General features: G+C 43.7%; 1 protein-coding gene and 1 long non-coding RNA gene across 2 annotated transcripts in view; both read left to right on the top strand.

Annotated features, from left to right (window-relative positions):
- Positions 1–7,012, top strand: part of LOC132229317 (uncharacterized) — a 261,758-nt gene extending 254,746 nt beyond the window's left edge. Inside the window, exon 3 of the long non-coding RNA XR_009451669.1 lies at positions 6,824–7,012. This is a non-coding gene — a long non-coding RNA (uncharacterized LOC132229317). The remainder of the gene's footprint in view (positions 1–6,823) is intronic.
- Positions 7,013–9,131: 2,119 nt separating this feature from the next.
- On the top strand, positions 9,132–10,067 carry LOC132230499 (heterogeneous nuclear ribonucleoprotein A1-like 3). The gene has a single exon (XM_059688066.1). It carries the CDS (start codon positions 9,153–9,155, stop codon positions 9,996–9,998), a length of 846 nt encoding a protein of 281 aa, XP_059544049.1. The 5' UTR covers positions 9,132–9,152; the 3' UTR covers positions 9,999–10,067.
- Positions 10,068–20,125: the final 10,058 nt, after the last annotated feature.

The following is a 20,125-nucleotide window of genomic DNA, read 5'->3' as shown; positions in this document are numbered from 1 at the left end:
CCTTGCAGTCTCCAGGCAACCAATACAGCCACACCCAGACTGCACCCTGAGTGTTACAAATGATACAAAAAAAAAATCTGAATAGTACCTGACAGCCCTCAGGGACTGGCCTGAAGAGAGGCCTTCAGTCCTGGAAAGCCATACGGCAACCTCCCTAACTATAGCCCTGTCAGAAAAAGTGACTTGTGAGATTAAAATTGAAAGTGGGAAGATAAGCTAAGTGGGAAGACAGGTCCCACCTGCTGGCAGCCGAGGCTGTGGAGATAGACACAAACAGAGGAGAGGTGGACCACTTGGAACTTCAACAATCTAACAGGAAACTGAGAAGTGGCAGACACTACAGAAGAGTGGGATCTTAAACCAGTCTCCATGGGGCATTAAAACTCAACGGAAATGAAAGACACTTGTTTTTCATTTTTTATTTTATTATATTTTATTATTATTTTGTTATCTCTCTCTTTTTTCTTTTTTCCTTTTTTCCTTTATTTCTTTATTTTTATTTTCAAATTATTTTTCATCAGTCTATTTTTATTTTTTATTTTATCCTATTTTTTTTCTTCTTTCTCTTTCTCTTTCTTCTTATTCACACATCCTCTTTCAACTTCTTCTAGACTGAACTGAGGTCCTCCCCATATTCATCCAATTCCTTAACCTTACTTTCCGTATATAAGCTTGGCCTCTACAGATTCTGCCCCCACCCTCTTTCCTGTGTGTTTGGTGTTTGCATTTTTGGTTTATCTGTTTGTTCCACAGTGTTTTTTATATATATATATATATATATATATATATATATATATATATATATATATATATATATATATTAGAGGCCCGGTGCACAAAAATTTGTGCACTCGGGGGGCAGGGGGGGTTCCTCAGCCTGGCCTGTGTCCTCTCACAGTCTGGGACCCCTCGGGAGATAACGACCTGCTGGCTTAGGCCCACTCCTGAGTGGCAGAGGGCAGGCCCAATCCCTAGGTGCCTGTCCCTCAGCTCCTGGTCGGGTTCAGAGCAGGGCCGATTGGGGAGTTGGAGCGCCGCCCCCTGTCATGCACAGAGCAGGGCGGATCAGGAGGTTGCAATGCCACCCCTAGTCACGCTCAGGGTAGGGCCAATTGGGGGATTGGGGCACTGCCCCCTGTCACACTCAAGGCAGGGTCGATGGGGAGGTTGTGGCACCACCCCCTGTCACGCACAAAGCAGAGCCAATCAGGTGGTTGGGGCGCTGCCCCCTGTCAGGCACAGAGCAGGGCCCATCAGGGGGGTTGGGGAGCTCCCCCCTGTCACGCTCAGAGCAGGATCAATCAGGGGGTAGGGGAGCTCCCCCCTGTCAGGCACAGAGCAGGGCCCATCAGGGGGTTGGGGCACTGCCCCCTGTCATGCAAAGAGCAGGGCCCATCAGGGGGTTGAGGAGCTCCCCCCTGTCATGCTCAGAGCAGGGTCAATCAGGGGGTTGGGGAGCTCCCCCCTGTCACACACAGAGCAGGGCCCATCAGGGGGTTGGGGAGCTGCCCCCTGTCACTCACAGAGTAGGGCCGATAGGGGAGTTGGGGCACCGCCCCCTGTCAAACAAAGAGCAGGACCGATCAGGGGGTTGGGGCACTGCCCTCTATCACCCACAGAGCAGGGCCGATCAGGGGGTTGGGGCGCCGCTACTGTCACACTCAGAGCAGGGACGATGGGGAGGTTATGGCTCTACCCTGTCACACACAGAGCAGGGCCCGTGGGGTGGGGGGGTTGGGTCGCCACACCCTGTCACACACAGAGCCGCAGGGCGATCAGGGGGTTGGGGAGATCCCCCCTATCAGGCACAGAGCAGGGCCGATCAGGGGTTTGTGCGCCTTCCCCTGTCACGAATAGAGCAAGACAGATAGGGAGGTTGTGGCCCTGGCCCCTGTCACACACAGAGCCGCAGGGCAATCAGGGGGTTTGGGCGCTGCGCCCTGTCACACTAATACCAGTGCCGGGAGGCCTTGCGGCTCCACTGATCCTGGTGCTGGGAGGCATATTACCCTTTTACTATATAGGATAGAGGCCTGGTGCATGGGTGGGGCCTGGCTGATTTTCCCTTAAGGGTGTCCTGGATCAGGGTAGGGGTCCCTATTGGGGTGCCTGGCCAACCTGGATGAGGGGATGATGGCTGTTTGCAGCTGATCACACACCCTTCAGGGTGGGGGTCCCCACTGGGGTGCCTGGCCAGTCTGGGTGAGGGGCTGAGGGCTGTTTTCAGGCTGGCGGGTGACTGAAGCTCCCAACTGCTCCATTTTTTTCTTTTTTTTAAATTCTGGGCCAGCTTTAGCTCTGGCTCCAGCTCTGAGGCCTCTGCTCCTGAAAGCAGGTATCTGGTTTGTTTGGGTTCTACAATCGAAACACTGTATCAACTCCAGCTCTGAGATACCGGCTGGCTGAAAGCAGGTTTTTGGGGTTTTGTTTAGCTTCTATATTTGTAACAATGTTTCAAACTGCAAGCTCAGAGGCCGTCAGCGGCAGGCGGAGAATGTTGGAGTCCTCCATCACTGAAGCAAGCAAACCTCATGTTAGCTTCAAGCTGCCTGGCTGCCAGTCGCCATCTTGGCTGGCAGTTAATTTGCATATCCCCCTGATTAGCCAATGGGAAGGGTAGCGGACGTATGGCTAATTACCATGTTTCTCTTTTATTAGATAGGATATATATATATATATATATATATATATATATATATATATTCCGTTTTCTTCGTTTTTCTTCTTTTTCTTTTCTTTCTTACCATTTTATCTCTCCTTGATATCATTTGTGCTCTTTTTTCTCTTCTCTTATTCTCTTTTTTCTGGTGGTCACTTATATATCAGGGTTATCCGTGTTGTGAGTACATTCATGTTTTGTTCCCTTTGTGTCATGTCCTGTCAAGTTGCATTTTGTCTTGTTTGGTCAAAATGGTAGAGAGTGAGCCACATAACCAGACATCCAGAGAGAATAATATCCACAAAAGTGTCAAGAACACTCCAGACCCAACTACAGAGGCAGGAAGTTGGCGGCAGTAAGGGATGGAGCATGAGTGAGTAAGTGAGGCAGAGAGCAAAAGGGCAGTGTGTGGATGTGTAGGATGTGTATGTGTACATGAGTGAGGGACAGTTAGATCCCTCAGGAACTTCAGTGGCAGGCTGACCAGGCTCTCATAGCCCATCAGCCTATGCTACTGCTGCAAATACTCCTGGGGCGGCCAGTCCTACCACAGAGGCCATGCCTTCTTGAAGGGAAGAGCTGCTGTGACCTGGAGTCTCACCTCCACCCAAGGTGCCCTCAGGCACCACCCGGGGCTCTATAGCCACCCCTACCAGGGACATGCTGCCTCAGCTGCAGTCCCATGGTCAACGAGACTCCAGCAATTCTGGCCACGGGTTCCTGTGAGTTCCAAATGGCACTCCCCTCTGTCCAGCAAAAATCTTTAACCCAGGACAACGAGACCATGCGTGCAGCAGTCACGTGAGCAGCCCACTCCCATACAAGGAGCAGCAGCCACATGAGCAGCCTGCCTCTCTCTGAGGAGCAGCAGCCACATGAGCAGCCCACCCCCACCTGAGGAGCAGCAGCCATGCAAGCAGCCCACCCCCGTCTGAGAAGCAGCAGGCATGCGAGCAGCCCACCCACATCCAAGGAGCAGCAGCCACGCACAGCCAGCTCCATCCAAGGAGCAGCAGCCGCTTGAGCAGCCCACCCCAGCCAGCCAGAATAGCCTCCACTGCTGCAAGCAGCCATGCAAGCAACACCCACAAGAGGAACCACCACCAACTGAGGAGCAGCCCCTGCTGTGACCTCCTGAGAAGCAGCCACCACCTGAGGAGCCACTGCCACCTGAGGAAGAAGCCTCCACACAACTCGACACCTAGATCCTTCAGTGAGAGCAAAAATGGAGAGACAAAGAAACCCCTAAAAGAAAGAAAAGGAAGACTCACCAGAAAATGAGCTAAGTGAAACTGAGGCATGCAGTATGTCAGAAAAAGAATTCAGAATAAGGGTCATACAGTCCATAAACTGGATGGATGAAAAAAACAACAACTTATGTAAGAATCAAGAGGAAATAAGGAGTGATATAGCTACAATAAAAAACACTATGAAGAGTGTCAACAATAGACTAGGAGAAGTGGAGGACCAAATTAACGAATTAGAAGACAGGAAAGCAAAACACATCCAAAGTGAACTACAATTGGACAAAAAATTAAAAGACAGGAGGAGAGCCTATGGGAGCTTTGAGATAACATGAAATGAAGCAACATACAAATAATAAGGGTGCCAGAATGACAGGAAGAGGAACAAGGGTTAGAAAACCTACTTGAAGAAATAATGTCAGAAAACCTTCCTGATTTGGGGAAGAAAAAGTCACACAAGCACAGAGAGTCCCAAATAAGATGAACCTGAAAAGAACCACACAAAGATATGTTGTAACTATGATGGCAAACATTCAGGACAAAGAGAGAATCTTGAAGGCTGCAAGAGAGAGACAGAAAGTTATGTACAAGGGATCACCCATTAGATTATCAAATGATTTCTCAACAGAAACACATCAGGCCAGAAAGGAATGTAAGGAAGTTTACAAAGTGATGCAAAGCAATGGACTGAATCCAAGAATACTCTATCCAGCAAGGCTATCATTCAAAATTGAAGGGGAAATAAGGAGCTTCACAGACAACAACAACAAAAAAGGCTAAGGGAGTTTACCACTACCAACCTAGTAATGCAAAAAGTGCTAAAGGGACTGGTGTAAAAAGAAGAAATAAAAAGGAGAGAAGGAACATAGGCACACAAAAATAAAAATGGCTACAAAAAAGTACCTATCAATAATACCTTTAAATGTAGACGGACTAAATGCTCTGATCAAATGACATTGAGTGGATGAATGGATAAGAAAACATTACCCATATATATGCTGTCTACAAAAGACCCACCTCAGAACAAGGGACTCACACAGACCGAAAGTGAAGGGATGGAAAAATGTCTTCCAGGCAAATGAAAATGAAAAAAAAAATCTGGGGTAGCAATACTTATATCTGAAAAAAATAGACCTCAAAGTGAAGGCCATAACAAGAGATAAGGAAGGCCACTTCATAATAAAGGGATCAATACAACAAGAGGATATAACTGTGGTAAACATATAGGCACCTAATGCAGGAGCACCCAAATACATAAAAAAAAACTCCTGGAAGATATCAAGGGAGAGATCAACAACAGTACAATCATAGTAGGGGACTTTAGTACCCCACTGATATCTGTCTGGGACTTCAGTTGCTGTCTGTGGGCACCCAGGCAGCCCTTTAGTGCCTATGCCCCTCCTACCAGTCTCTATGTGGTCTCCACTTTTGGTCCTCAGGTGTCAGGGTTCTCTCCTGTGAGTTTTCCATCGATTATTCAGGAAGTTTTTCTGTATTTTAGTTGTAATAAAATACAACTTTGTTTGTTTCTGAGAGCATATCTGTGCAGCATCCTCTTACCTGCTGCTATTTTTAATCCTCTCCTTGATTTGTATTTTGATGATTTCTACAATCAAATTTATCATTTTATCAAAAATAACATTATTTTTAAAAGAGAGTGACTTTTTCTATATCCCAAGAATATCTAATTTGTATGTTTATATATTTCATTTTTAAATCATTTGATAACATGATGTAGGGCAAGTAATAGGCATTACTTATGATAAAACATAGTTTTATTATTTTGATACCTATTGAAGAATATTATCTCAAAGCCTTGTCTTCTAATAATGATATCATTTTAGACCCAAATATATTGAAAAGTATGAAAAAAATTAAGTGTATTTTAATTATGATCAACTGTGTAATTATGTAAATTTTAAAAAGAAACAAATTGAGATATGAACTGAAATAGTTCAGATGCCTCTGGGTTTAAATTCATACAGGGAATTAAAAAAACACGTACCAGTGAGATGGTAATAATTCAGGAGATGGTTTTTTTTTTTTGTTAATCTAAGTTCCAGGGAGAAAAACAAAAGTATGGACCAAATCAAAGTCCTTTCAAGGTAGATTAAGTTTTGGTATTTATTCATGCAAATGTATTCTACATCACTTTGCATAAAATGAGATGTTTAGATGCCCTAGGCAAGGGACTACATTACTTATTTCCTATGTCTCTTCCATTGAACACCTATCAGAAATTTTAGGACAAATTTTTGGATAGGCATGGTTGTAGCAGTTAAATCCTGAAAACTGTAAAGACTTCAAATTGAATAATTAAGCTTTCCAAAATTATAGCTCTGTAAAAATAAAAATATAATAATGATAAAATATACTTGCCTTTTAGCTGATTAAAATATTGTTTTTGGTAAATAAGTGGTAATGTCAAACTACTGTCATAGGAATCAGGTCTCAATGCTAACAATACTGAGTATTTTCATATTTTCACAGTTCTTAAATCCTAAAATTTTCTCAGTGAAAGCAGAGATTTACTTTTCAGCTTTAGCTCTAGAAACTATGAATAGAATATAAACTATTTAAAATATTTCAAGGTACTCTATTTTTACTATTCCCCAACTAAGAAACTTTTGTAATAGTGTCAGTAAAGTTTTATTTCTATCTTATTACATGTTGATATAAGTTTATACGTTGATATATGTTGATTTAAGATACTTAATCTCTGGGGAGATAAACTACTTCAAATTATTCCAAACTGCTGGGGTCCAACCCCAGCAGGTCCAGGGGTCCCCAAAAGTGTGGACGGAGTCGGTGAAGAAGGAATGACCCAGAGGCAGCGTTCAGGTGATCATCATAGCCGGGTTCTCTTGTCAGGGTCTCCAGCCAGGTTCTGTAGTCAGTTCTCCAGCCAAGTTCTGTCTAGGATCTCCAGCGAGGTTCTGTAGCCATGTTCTCTCGCTAGGTTCTCCAGCCAGGTTCGGTCGCCAGGTTCTGTAGCCGGGTTCTTCAGCCAGGTTCTGTCTAGGTTCTCCAACCAAGTTCTGTAGCCAGGTTCTGTCCAGGATCTTTTGCCATGTTCTCTCCAGCGAAGTTCTTCTGTCTCTAGGTTCTGTGTAGGTTCTGTGTCTAGGGTCTGTGTCCTGTTGTCTTGTTACATCTGTATTTATACCAGTTGATTCCAATCCTATCAATCTCTATTCCAAAGGTTAGGGTGTTTCTTTTCTCCATTCCAGGGAGTAAAGATTATGTAGCTTAAGCATGATTGTTCGTAGTTAAAGTGATTAATTACCCGCCTGGCACTTAGTTAAGGGGTTTTATTCCCTCCCTAACTTCACGGGAAAATCCCTACCTGGGGAAACAACCTTTCTCAGAGAGGTGACCTTGGTTAAAACACATAGTGCCAAGAAGGTGAGCAAACATATTAAGAACAGTATGCCATATATGCCAGGCCCCTTGAAACAGCAAGGATGGACCGGCTCCCGGCAAATTCCCCCTTTTTTATTTTTTAAAAGCAGGCATTAAAAAGAAAAACCCCAAATTCTCTCTTGTATCCATTTTAAGAGTAGGATTGGCGCTTTCCACTATTACCTGAGTCCTGATCTATCACCCCAGGGAGAGCTTGCCGATCCTGCACTTTCCCGGGGTGGAAAGGTTGCAGTGGGGTTAAGGATAAGTCTCCTTGGGCCTACCTCCTCCCATGCTTTTACATTTACCTTTCCTTCCTCAGAAAAGCATGGACATACTTCTTGTATAAAACGTTCTGTCTGACTGGGAGTAACCTTAACTCCTCTGCTAGCAAGAATATGTGTTAAAAGATCAATACAGAGTCTTTTTTATTTAGACTCAGTATGGCACATCTTCTTAATCTAAAGATCAATACAGAGTCTTCTTTCTTTGGACTCAGTATGGCACATCTTCTTAATCTAAAGATCAATACAGAGTCTTCTTTCTTTGGACTCAGTATGGCACATCTTCTCAATCTAAGAATCAATACAGAGTCTTCTTTCTTTGGACTCAGTATGGCACATCTTCTCAATCTAAGTTCTGTACTATCCACCTTCTTACCCTACTTATCCTTTATAGGGGGGTCTGCAGTACCCTGGTGGAGCCCTATCCATCCCGAGTGTGGGGTTCTCAATGGGGGGGGCTTACCTAGGGGAATCCTGTTCCAGGGGTTCCCAAAGGTGTGGACGGAGTCGGCGAAGACTATCCACCCTCTTCCTACGGTGGAGTCCTATCCGTCCCGAGAGTGGGACTTACCTAGGAGAATGGGGAGCTTACCTAAGGGTCCCTGTTCGGGCGCCAGATTCTGAGGTCCAACCCGAGCATGTCCAGGAGTCCGCAAAGGTGTGGACGGAGTCAGTGAAGAGGAAAAGACTAGGAGGCAGCGTTTAGTTGATCAGCAGCCTAGCCAGGATCTCTAGCCAAGTTCTGGTCAGGATCTCCAGCGAAGTTCTGGTTAAGATCTCCAGCCAGGTTCTGTGTCCATGTTCTCTTGCTAGGTTCTCCAGCCAGGTTCTCCAGGTTCTCCAGCCAGGTTCTGTAGCCATGTTCCCTCGCTAGGTTCTGTCCAGGTTCTCCAACCAGGTTCGGTCACCAGGTTCTAGTCAGGTTCTCTTGTCATGTTCTATCCAGGTTCTGTAGCCAGGTTCTGTCTCTAGGTTCTTCAGCCAGGTTCTGTCTCTAGGTTCTGTGGCCAGTTTCTGTCCAGGATCTTTTGCCATGTTCTCTCCAGCAAAGGTCTTCTGTCTCTAGGTTCTGTGTAGGTTCTGTGTCTAGGGTCTGTGTCCTGTTGTCTTGTTACATCTGTATTTATACCAGTTGATTCCAATCCTATCAATCTCTATTCCAAAGGTTAGGGCGTTTCTTATCTCCATTCCAGGGAGTAAAGATTATGTAGCTTAAGCATGATTGTTCGTAGTTATAGTGATTAATTACCCGCCTGGCACTTAGTTAAGGGGTTTTATTCCCTCCCTAACTTCACGGGAAAATCCCTACCTGGGGAAACAACCTTTCTCAGAGAGGTGACCTTGGTTAAAGCACATAGTGCCAAGAAGGTGAGCAAACATATTAAAAACAGTATGCCATATATGCCAGGTCCCTTGAAACAGCAAGGATGGACCAGCTCCCGTCACCAAACTACAAAGAAAATATTAAGAATTTCATAGACAAGATATGCTCCTTAGGTCACTCCTTCTGCCAGTGAACGCCGCTGAGTAAACATCGTTGGAATTTCCCCTGTTGCAGTCATCATGTCTAAGTCTGAGGTGATGAGAGATCCAAACACCAAGCACTCCAGAGGCTTTGGGTTTGTCACCTATGCCACTGTGGAGGAGGTGGATGCAGCCATGAACGCGAGGCCACACAAGGTGGACAGAAGAGTGGTGGAACCAAAGAGGGCTGTCTCCAGAGAAGATTCTCAAAGACCTGGTGCCCACTTAACTGTGAAGAAGGTTTTTGTCGGCGGTATTCAAGAAGACACTGAAGAACATCACCTAAGAGATTATTTTGAACAGTATGGGAAAATAGAAGTGATTGAAATCATGACTGACCGAGGCAGTGGCAAAAAGAGAGGCTTTGCTTTTGTAACCTTTGACGACCATGACTCTGTAGACAAGATTGTCATTCAGAAATACCATACTGTGAATGGCCACAACTGTGAAGTAAGGAAAGCTCTATCTAAGCAAGAGATGGCTAGTGCTTCGTCCAGCCAAAGAGGTCAAAGTGGTTCTGGAAACTTCGGAGGTGGTCGTGGAGGTGGTTTTGGTGGAAACGACAACTTCGGTCGTGGAGGAAACTTCAGTGGTCGAGGTGGCTTTGGTGGCAGCCGTGGTGGCGGTGGATATGGTGGCAGTGGGGATGGCTATAATGGATTTGGTAATGATGGAAGCAATTTTGGAGGTGGTGGAAGCTACAATGATTTTGGCAATTACAACAGTCAATCTTCAGGTTTTGGGCCTATGAGAGGAGGAAACTTTGGAGGCAGAAGCTCTGGGCCTTATGGTGGTGGAGGTCAATACGTTGCCAAACCACGAAACCAAGGTGGCTATGGTGGTTCCAGCAGCAGCAGTAGCTATGGCAGTGGCAGAAGGTTTTAATTACTGCCAGGAAACAAAGCTTAGCAGGAGAGGAGAGCCAGAGAAGTGACAGGGAAGGTACAGGTTACAACATATTTGTGAACTCAGCCAAGAACAGTGGTGGCAGGGCCTAGCTGCTGCAAAGAAGGCATGTGTTAGACAATACTCATATGAATGGGCTAAAAAACTCGAGGACCATATTTGTGACTAATTGTATAACAGGTTATTTTAGTTTCTGTTCTGTGGAAAGTGTAAATCATTCCAACCAAAGGTTTTAATGTAGATTTTTTTTTTTGCACCCATGTGTTGATTGCTAAATGTAATAGTCTGATCATGACGCTGAATAAATGTGTCTTTTTTTAAAAAAAGAAAAAGAATTTCATATACACTGCTTATTGGATGGAGTCTGGCATAGACTTCAGTAAACAAAGCTTTGAATTTTTTTAATCAAGATATAATCCTATATAATAAAAGCCTAATATGCTAAGTGTCCAGTCATGTGGTCATCCATTCAACCAATCAAAGTGTAATTAATGATATGCTAAAGCCACTCAATCGCTCGCTATGATGTGCACTGACCACCAGGGATTGGTTAGCTCCGACTGATAGGTTAGCTTGCTGCTGGGGTCTGGCTGATCAAGACTGAGCAAGACGGGCTGGAGATACCCCGGACCCCTCTCTCGGTCCCTCCCCGGCTGGCCAATATCCCACATCCCTCCCTGGCCCTGATCATGCACCAGTGGGGTCCTTCAGCCTGGCCTGCACCCTCTCATAATCCGGAACCCCTTGGGGAATGTCGGAGAGCCGGTTTCAGCCCGATCCTGCAGGCCAGGCCGAGGGACCCCACTGGTGCACAACTTTGTTATTTGATATATTTATATACTGCAATATAATTACCACTGTCACTTAGCTAACATGCCTATCATATCACATAATTATCATTTGTTTTTTGTGGTGGAAACAAGATCTAGTCTCTTAGCAACTTTGAAGGTTGTAGTGCAGTACTGTTGCCTATAATCGCTATGCTGTGCATTAGATCTCCAGGTTTATTTATCTACTAGTGGCCCGGTGGATGGATTTGTGCACATTAAAAGGAAATTAATTAGAAGGTGCCCAGCAGGGCAGGACTGGCGAGACGGGCCAGACACGCCCTGGAGCCAATCTCCCTCAGTCCCTCTTCAGCCAGCCGCACATGAGGTGGTGCCGTGGCTCGAAGGGCGTCTGTGGAGTGAGCGGGGTCCCTCTGGCAGGTGGGGTCCCTCAGCCTGGCCTGCAGGGATTGGTCGGCAGTCCGACATCCCCCCGAGGTGTTCTGGAGTGCAAAAGGATACTCTGCAAAGTTGTCTCTCAGCAGCTCCTCTGTTGAGGAGACGATGAGGTGGAGTCTTGCTTAGTTTTTTCTTAAATGACCAAGAAGGTGCTCAGATCCTGGGCATCTGGAGAGATGAGTGGCTCAGGCATGTTCCTGAGGAGATGGCCTTTGCTGTGGCCCCACAGGGCGGGGACGGTGGTGGGGTGAAGGCAAGGCCACACCTTTCTCTTCAGAGGCATCCCTAACAGCTGCATGATGCTTCAGACGGTGGCAGAAAAGGGTGTTTTCCCACTCAAAACTCCAAAACCAAGGTTATTTTTGAGGATACGCTCCTCAAAGGCAAAGGAGGTTTATGTTCATCCCTCACCGTGTGTCCTCCTTGGCACAATTTAACAAATATGAATAACAATTGTATCTAACCAGAGACAGAGGGGACCTTGGGGAACCCAGAATCACCCCTCTCTCCCTTCTGATTTATGTATTCACAGAGAAATGCCTTTGTGAACTGTCACCATTGCATGCATCATAGTCCAAATGTAATAGGACCTGTACGCAATAGTCTTAGATGCCATATCGAGAACCGGCCATAGTCACAGCAGGTACAGCTGCTGCACTGGAGGAGGCCTTGTGGCCACACACCGCCCTCAGCCAGACCAGAGGGTCTCCAGACGCTCAGCCTACCTATTCACTTTTCTTTATTTTTTTAATCAAGTTTTTAGGGGAAAAAAAAGTATTTTTGAGAAATTTGTCTCATCATGTGGGCCGCGCCAGCGCAGCCAAGGGTGATCCTGAGTCGGGGGTGGGGTGGGGAGTGAAAGGATTGAGAAAAGATAGACATGAGAATGAAAGCTGGGTCTCGGTGGGGCGCTGCTCCCTGACGAGGAGACAACATCAGTGCCCACAAGCCATGTCTTTATTTTATAGCAGATGCCACGAGGCAAAGTAGGGGCGTGATCAAGTTGTTTACAGCATTCTCGTGAGTTCCAACCTCACTCAACTACATGCACCCGAACTCTGTCACAAGGCACGTGGAGCCACGTGTTCGGACCATAGGTTCAAGCTTACAACCACGGCCGTTGGCTATGATTGTGCTGGGAGCGCCCTGCCCTCCAGCTGGGACTTGCACGTGGCAATGAGAGGACCCTGTCCTTCCATTAGTCCGAGGCTTGAACCTGCTATTGGTGCTGGTCCCGCTCGCACCCACTGCCGGCGCCAGAGCTGTCACTCACACCTGCTGCCAGCGCCCGGTGCCGGGCCCAATCGCTTAGCGCTGTCAGCAGGTGCAAGCGGCAGCTGCAGGCCCTAATTGCCCCTCAGGGCTTCTCCACCTCCCCCTGAGGGGCGATAGGGGTAGCAGCTGCCGCTCTCACCCATTGATGGCGCTGGCCTGGCTGGCACCCATTGCTGGCGCTGGCCCCAGTCACTCCCCGCCATCAGTGGGTGTGAGCGGGGACGGTGTCTTCAGTGCATGGGAGCAGTGGCAGTGGGAGTAGGGTTTCCAGAAGAAAGGGGACCAGGGGCCATGGCAGGAGAGGCTGAGACCTGCCCCTGTGCCCACTGTAGCCTCTCAGTCCACAGTTCCTTTCAAGGTACACGAATTCATGCACTGGGCCCCTAGTTTTTTTTGTGTGTGTTTTTTTTGTTTTTTTGTTTGTTATTGTTTTTTTAATTGTTTTATTGCTTAAAGTATTACAAAGAGTATTACATATATCTCCATTTTTTCCCGCCCTTAACAATCCCCCAGCCTCCCCTACTGGGCCCCTAGTTTTAATATAATACTACAAAACTCATCTGACACTTTCGATTTTTTCTTTTTCTTTCCTAGATTTAAAAAATAAAAATTTAATGCATTATGGTTGACATACAATATTGTATTAGTTTCAGATATACAACGAAGTGATTTGACATTTATGTACCTTATGAAATGAAAATCACAATAAGTTTAGTAATTATCTGTCACCATATAAAATTATTACAGTGTTATGACTGTATTTCCTATGTTGCTTATTACATTTCTGTGACTTACTTATTTTATAACTGGAAGTTTTTATCTCTTAATTTTTTTCACTTATTTTGTCCATGTCCCCACACACCTCTCCTCTGACAGCCACCAGTTTGTTCTCTGTGTCTGTTTTGTTTCATTTGTTCATTTGCATGTGTGTGTGTGTTTTAATTTAATATATGTTTTTATCGAATTTAAGAGAGAGAGGAAGAAAGAGAGATAGACAAATAGAAACATCAATGAGAGAGAAACATCATTGATTGTCTGCCTCCTGCATGCCCCATAATGGGGAATCAAGCCTATAATCTGGGAATGTGCCCTGACCACGAATCAAACCAGTGACCTCGTGGTTGAGGGGTCAACACTCAAGTACTGAGCAACACCAGCCAGGCTCATTTGTGTTTTAGATTCCACATACAAGTGAAAGCATATAGTATTTGTCTTTCTCTGTCCAAATTATTTCACTTAACATAGTAGCCTCTAGGTCTATCCATATTATCGCAAATGGCCAGATTTTATGCTCTTTTATGGCTGAGATAATATTCCATTCTATGCATATACCACATCTTCTTTACCCATTCATCTACTGGTGGACACCTTGCTTACTTCCATATCTTGGCTATTGTAAATAACAATACAATGAACATAGAGGTGTACATATCCTTTCAAATCAATGTTTTCAGTTTCTTATTCCTGATTTTGCCAACATGCTCTACTTTTTCTTCCTTATCCCATTTCTTTTCTTCATCTGTTTAAACAATATGTGTCAATGTGTGAAACTAAAAGAGTCAAAGGCTCTTTAACCTTGAAATTGAATAAATTTTAAGAAACATTTACAGACTAGGAAAAGTAAAAGATATGACCTCAAAGACAAGGTCATAAGCTTCTTCCGTGTGATCTTGATAATTACTTCACTGGTTTGGTCCTGTTTTGCTCATCTTTATAATGAAAAGTCATATTAGATTGTATCTGACTTTGGTCCTACTTCTAAAAGTTTATTAATCTATGAATTGGATTGTTTTATATAAACTTTTTCTTGAATAATCCAGCAAAACTGATGCTACCCTTACCAGATTAATATGTAAATTCTTATAGTAATGTCATAGACCTTGTTTATGTATTTGTTTAATATTTATTTTTTACTTTCTTAAACTACTTTTCTATAAATTGGTTGAGGACTGGCCATAATGGCTCTACTAGCATATAAATGCCTCATAGAATCTAGAACTATACTACATGCTACAAGCAGAATAGAGACTCAAAAACACATTTTTCTACTATATTCTTAGGGAAAGCAAGAGGTCCCTGACACTTTCTGAAACTATTCCTGTAATATTAAAGGAAACTAAGAGTTTCGATGATATTATTTGTAATCATAGATATTATTTGAAGTCATTTCTGTACTAGAGGCCCAGTGCATGAAATTCGTGCACTCAGGGGAGATCTCTAAGCCAAGCCTGCGCCCTCTCGCAGTCTGGGAGCCCTCGAGTGATGTCCGACTAACAGCTTCGGCCACTGTGCTTGCCAGCAGTGAGCCTGACTCCTGCTTTAAGCATCAGCCCCCTGGTGATTAGTGTGCATCATAACAATCAGTCACTCTGCCATTCAGTTGATTTGCATATTAGCCTTTTATTATATAAGACTAGGGGCCCAGTACACGTATTTGTGCACCTTGAAAGGAACTGTGGGCCATGAGGCTGCAGTGGGCACAGGGGAGGGCTCAGCCCATCCTCTGCACCCCTGCCCGGCCCCTCCTACCGTGGCCCCTGGTCTCCTCTCTGCCTGCAGCCCTGTTACCACCACCACCGCTCCCACATACTTATGGTGCTGTCCCCGCTCACACCCGCTGACCATGTGGAGCAATTGGGGCCAGTGCCAGCACCAGGTGTGAGCAGGCTGGCACCATCAGTAGGTGCAAGTAGCAGCTGTTGCCCTGATCACCCCTCAGGAGCTGAGGGAGGTGGAGAAGCCCTCAGGGGCTATTGGAACCTGCAGCTGCTGCTCACGCCTGCTGATGGTGCCAAGCAATTGGGACCAATGCCGGGCAGTGGGTGTGAGTGGCGGCTCCAGTGCTGGCTGCAGGTCTGAGCGGGGCAGGCGCCGGCAGCAGGTGCGAGAGCCAGGCAGAACCACAGTGTGCGGGAGCAAAGAATTTTCAGTAACCACCAGAGGCTTTCCCTGATGACAGCAACCAGCACCCTGCCTTGGTTTGGTGGTCCCGCTCACCTGCTCCACCATTCTGCCGCAGCCTACATCCGCCATGTTCAGCACTCAGCTGCCTGCTGCCAATGCCCACCATGTGCCACATGCGTTCCCTGGTGGTCAGTGCACGTCATAGCAACAGGTTGTTCAGCTGTTCCACTGTTTGGTCTATTTGCATAGTAGGTTTTATATATACAGATGATTTTAGAAGCTTCGAAAAAGCGGGGCTGGCCAGCAGCACAACTTCACTTTCTTTGTTTATGTCTCAGGCAGCAGGGGAGCCAAGCTTTGCACATGAGCATTTGTATAAGTTCAAGAATGTATCTTTCTAAATTCAAAAAGGCCTCACCAAAGAGAGAAAAACTTGGCTGCATATATATCCTTGGATTAATATCCTGAACTTCAGTGCTCATCTTGTAAGGTTGCCATGAAGAATAACAGCAAAGGATACATGGTGTTTTCCATGTAGCATGATTGCATTATGAATTATAAAAATAATGTTTAAAATTAGTTGGGAAAAGGTCCATAATTACTGTACATTTTAAATTTTGGACAACGCTGCCTTACTTTCTAACTTATAATGCTGTTATATTTACTATATTAATGTAACAAAACAAAATTCTGCATTATTCTACTCAGATAAGTGTGAAAATAGCTAACACAAAAAAGGTGATTTTACCAATTATTTAATCATCAGTAATTTAGATCTCACAATTTAATTTTGTTGTGTGACTTGCTTACCCTGTCAGAGCTCATTTCCTATAGAGAATAAAGTACTGGGCAGAGTGTGATACAAATATGGGAAATGTAATTCTTAACATTAAAGAATGCTGATACAGTTTCACCTTTATGAGCAAGAGTTAAGATAAATTCTGTCTACCAAGAGTTAAGATAAATTCTGTTGGACAGTTATGCTGCATCATATGTTTTTCATTTTAAGAAATCCATATCTATTTAGGTCAATTTCAAATTATGGCAAAAGAGAATCTAAATGCATGATTGCTAGACTGAACTTTAATGATTAAATTTTGAAGACTATTTTTTAGTTTTTAAACCAAATATTTAGTATAAGTATTTCAGTTATTATCTTTTTTGTTATTTGAATAAAGTCATCATATGACTTTAAAAACAAAGGTGACTTAGTAACATTTACATTTTCTTTATTTAGTGGTGTAATCATAAGCCACAAAGTATACAGCTACATTATATTTTATAGGAATTTTTATAGCTATAAAACTTAATCCAGATGTCTAACCCACCAAAAGGGATGTTATAAAAGACTTTCTTCTATATATTTTTGAAATAACATATTTCTTGGTGTTTCTCTCTCCAACTCAGCCTAGTTTTAAAAATTAAAGTAGCTATTGAACAAAGTCGAAGAAACAAATGAACAAAAAAAGTACATAAGATCATCAGGGTCTACAAATCAAAGAATGCCTGTGGAATACAAAGCAAATAATGGCTCCAGTAATGACTGTCAAATTAAAGACTCAGGAAAAGACTGGACCTTTTAATAGATGAAATAGTTCAAGGCAAAAAGAGAAAGTGGTACAAAATTGTTAACTTCAAGTTCAAGGCTTGTGTGGAAATTATAATCATAAAGGAGTAATTATTCCCCTTTTGTATAGTATTATTTTCATGTCATTTTCCCCTTCAACATCCAACACAGGACTAAGAATATAGTATATTTTCAACAAGTACTTACTGAATTGGATTTAACTAAAAACAGGCATTTTGTTTTTTAAATTTGGAAATAAAAACTTTAAGGGAAATATAAGTTGACAGTTTTCAAAAGATTTAAAACTCGGGGCCATTATTGCTTGGTTTTCTCTGATCACACATTCAGCTTGTGCTGCACTGGAGGGATCTGAGGTTGAGGGAACACTCGCAAATGGAGTAGGATAAGATGACTGTTCAATAGCTAAAAGTGCTTTCTGAACAGATCTGAGAAAACTATTCATCTACACAAGATTCAGCACTTTAATAGAAATCCTAACATTAAAATTAGAAACTACTTCAGATCAATATTTTCAGCCCAAAATTTAAGCCACTAAATTGTCTATTACTGAAAATTGAAATTCAATTATTATTTTATAAATTAGTGTTCATATAGCCTAAGCTTATGTTGCTAACATTTTTTTTCAAAACATTACCTTTAAAGAACCACTATGCCAGAATACAGGCTCTTCTTTCCTCTTTATATAAAATTCAAATGTACAGCAGCAGGAGTGCCGTGAATGCATCAGGTGAGCAGTTCCTGCTTACAGGAAGCAGTGCACATGGCAATTTCAAGGGAGGTCATGCATGACCTATGCATTTATGGAGATAGATAATTGGCTTTGTGATAGGGATTCAATGTCCTATCTAATAAAAGAGAAAAATGGTAATTGGCGTACGACGATACCCTTTTCATTGGCTAATCAGGGCTATATGCAAATTAACTGCCAACTATGATTGGCAGTTAATTTGCATATGTAGGCACAATGCAGGGAGGCGAAAGGGAAAGCAGGAAGAAGCCCCCTGCCACTGACAGTGATCGGAAACCCAGGGGGGAGCCTTTGCCGCCCTGGCCAGTGATAGCAGGAAGTAGTGGTGGAGCCAGCAATGGGAGCTGGGCATGGTCGAAGCTGGCAGTCCCAGGAGATAGGGGCCCCTTGCCTGGGCCTAAAGCGGAGCCCACGATCGCGGGGCCGCTGCAGCTGCGGGTCCCCGCTGCCTGGGCCGGACGCCTCAGCCAGAGGCATCCTGCAGAGGCAGGGGCGGAGCCTGCAACCGCGGGGAGCTGGGGGTCCCCTGCCCAGGCCTGACACCTCTGCCGGAGGCCTCAGGCCTGGTCAAGGGGCCGATCCGGTGATTGGTGATCGGAGGGTGATGAGGGTCAACTCCTCTGGCCGAGGCATCAGGCCTGGGCGGGGGGCTGAGCCAGGGATTGGGGAGATATGATGGTCCCCTTGCCCAGGCCTGAAGCCTGGGTCAGAGGCTTCAGGCTTTGGCGGGGGGTGGAGCAAGCGATCAGAGGGAGATGGGGGTCCCCTGCCCAGGCATGATTCCTGGGCCAGAGGCCTCAGGCCTGGGCAGGGGCCAGAGCCAGTGATCGGGGGGAGATGGGGGTCCCCTGTCCAAGCCTGACACCTCTGTCAGAGGCGTCAAGCCTGGGCAAGGGGCCGATCCTGCGATTGGAGGGTGATGGGGGTCAACGCCTGAGGGTTCCCAGTATGTGAGAGGGGGCAGGCTGGGCTGAGGGACACTCCCCTCCCCACACACACCCAGTGCACGAATTTCGTGCACTGGACCCCTAGTTAGATAATAAGCATGTTAAAGATCATTTTAATACTAGTGTTAAAAAATTAGACCTTAAGATGCATGGTTTTATTTTGAGGTCTTTTGTGTAGGCTGCTATGTAATTGGTGGTTGAAGTTATTTCAAGTGGTGTAATATCAGAGAGCCCAGAAATATGCCCTAAACATGGTAAAGAATGAAACAGCCTTCTTCACTATTAAGTTTACTTTGTAGATTAAAAATCAACAACATTATTACATAGATTAGCAAAATGTATGTCATATGAGTCAAACAATGGGGCTGTATAATGACAAATAGCATCCAAAATTTTATTTAATAGCAGATTCATATGGCGTTAGAAATTCTAAATATTGATTCAATCTAAAGAATATTGAAAGCAAGTTTAGAGTCCTAGGTAAATTTTAGTAATAGCTTTATATCTTTAAATTATCATGTTTTCTCATGAAAAGAATACCAATTAGTCAATGTGTTATTATATATATATATATATATATATATATATATATATATATATATATATAATTTAAATAGGTGTTATGTCAAATTTAAATTACTTTGTGGCATAAATTTATTACTACTTTATTATTCATATATAAATTATACAAAAACACTTAGGCTTAAGAGTAAAACTCTATTCCACATATTGCTACATTTAAAATAATATATGTCCATAGAAAAATTAATTCAGATACTTCTGCATTCTAAATTAATTCTTAACTCATTTTTAAATTAATATTTAAAATTAACCACCATGTTCAAGATATTTGAGGTTATAACCACTAAAATAACCTCTTACTACTCCATAATACTACTTGCCTCACATTTGTAGACCAATACAACCTTCAGGTTGTTTTCATATCTGTTGTCCTTTGAGGCCAAGCACTGAGTTTAGTTCTTGTTATCCCTATTGCCCAGCTCATCATCTGGCACATCATATTCATTCAGAAAATGTTTCTTGAATTCACATAAAAGAGTAAATGGAAAAACAACAAGCAATTATCTGGCACAGTATCTTGTGAGAAGGCAACTATTTTAATTCCCATTTTACAAAGAACAAAAAGAGGCACTGACAAGTTAACTGACCTAACAGGTGCTTTAGTTTGAGGAGGTAAGTTTACTTCATTCCACAGTGAATGGAATATGTAGTAATCTGTTTGCATAAAATACCAAGGAAGATTCTGGCAAGAATGTTGTCCTAGGGAAACGAAGAATACATTTCCATAAAATTGTGTACAAGAAAAATACTCCCAACAACCACATAATAATAAGTTTATAAACATTTATTATATACTAGGCACAGGAATAACAAAGTTTATTTAATCTACATCTTAT

Source organism: Myotis daubentonii, chromosome 3, assembly GCF_963259705.1.
Source record: "Myotis daubentonii chromosome 3, mMyoDau2.1, whole genome shotgun sequence".
NCBI lineage: Eukaryota > Metazoa > Chordata > Mammalia > Chiroptera > Vespertilionidae > Myotis > Myotis daubentonii.
The sequence above is the reverse complement of the archived record's forward strand: the minus strand, read 5'-3'. Positions and strand labels throughout refer to the sequence as shown.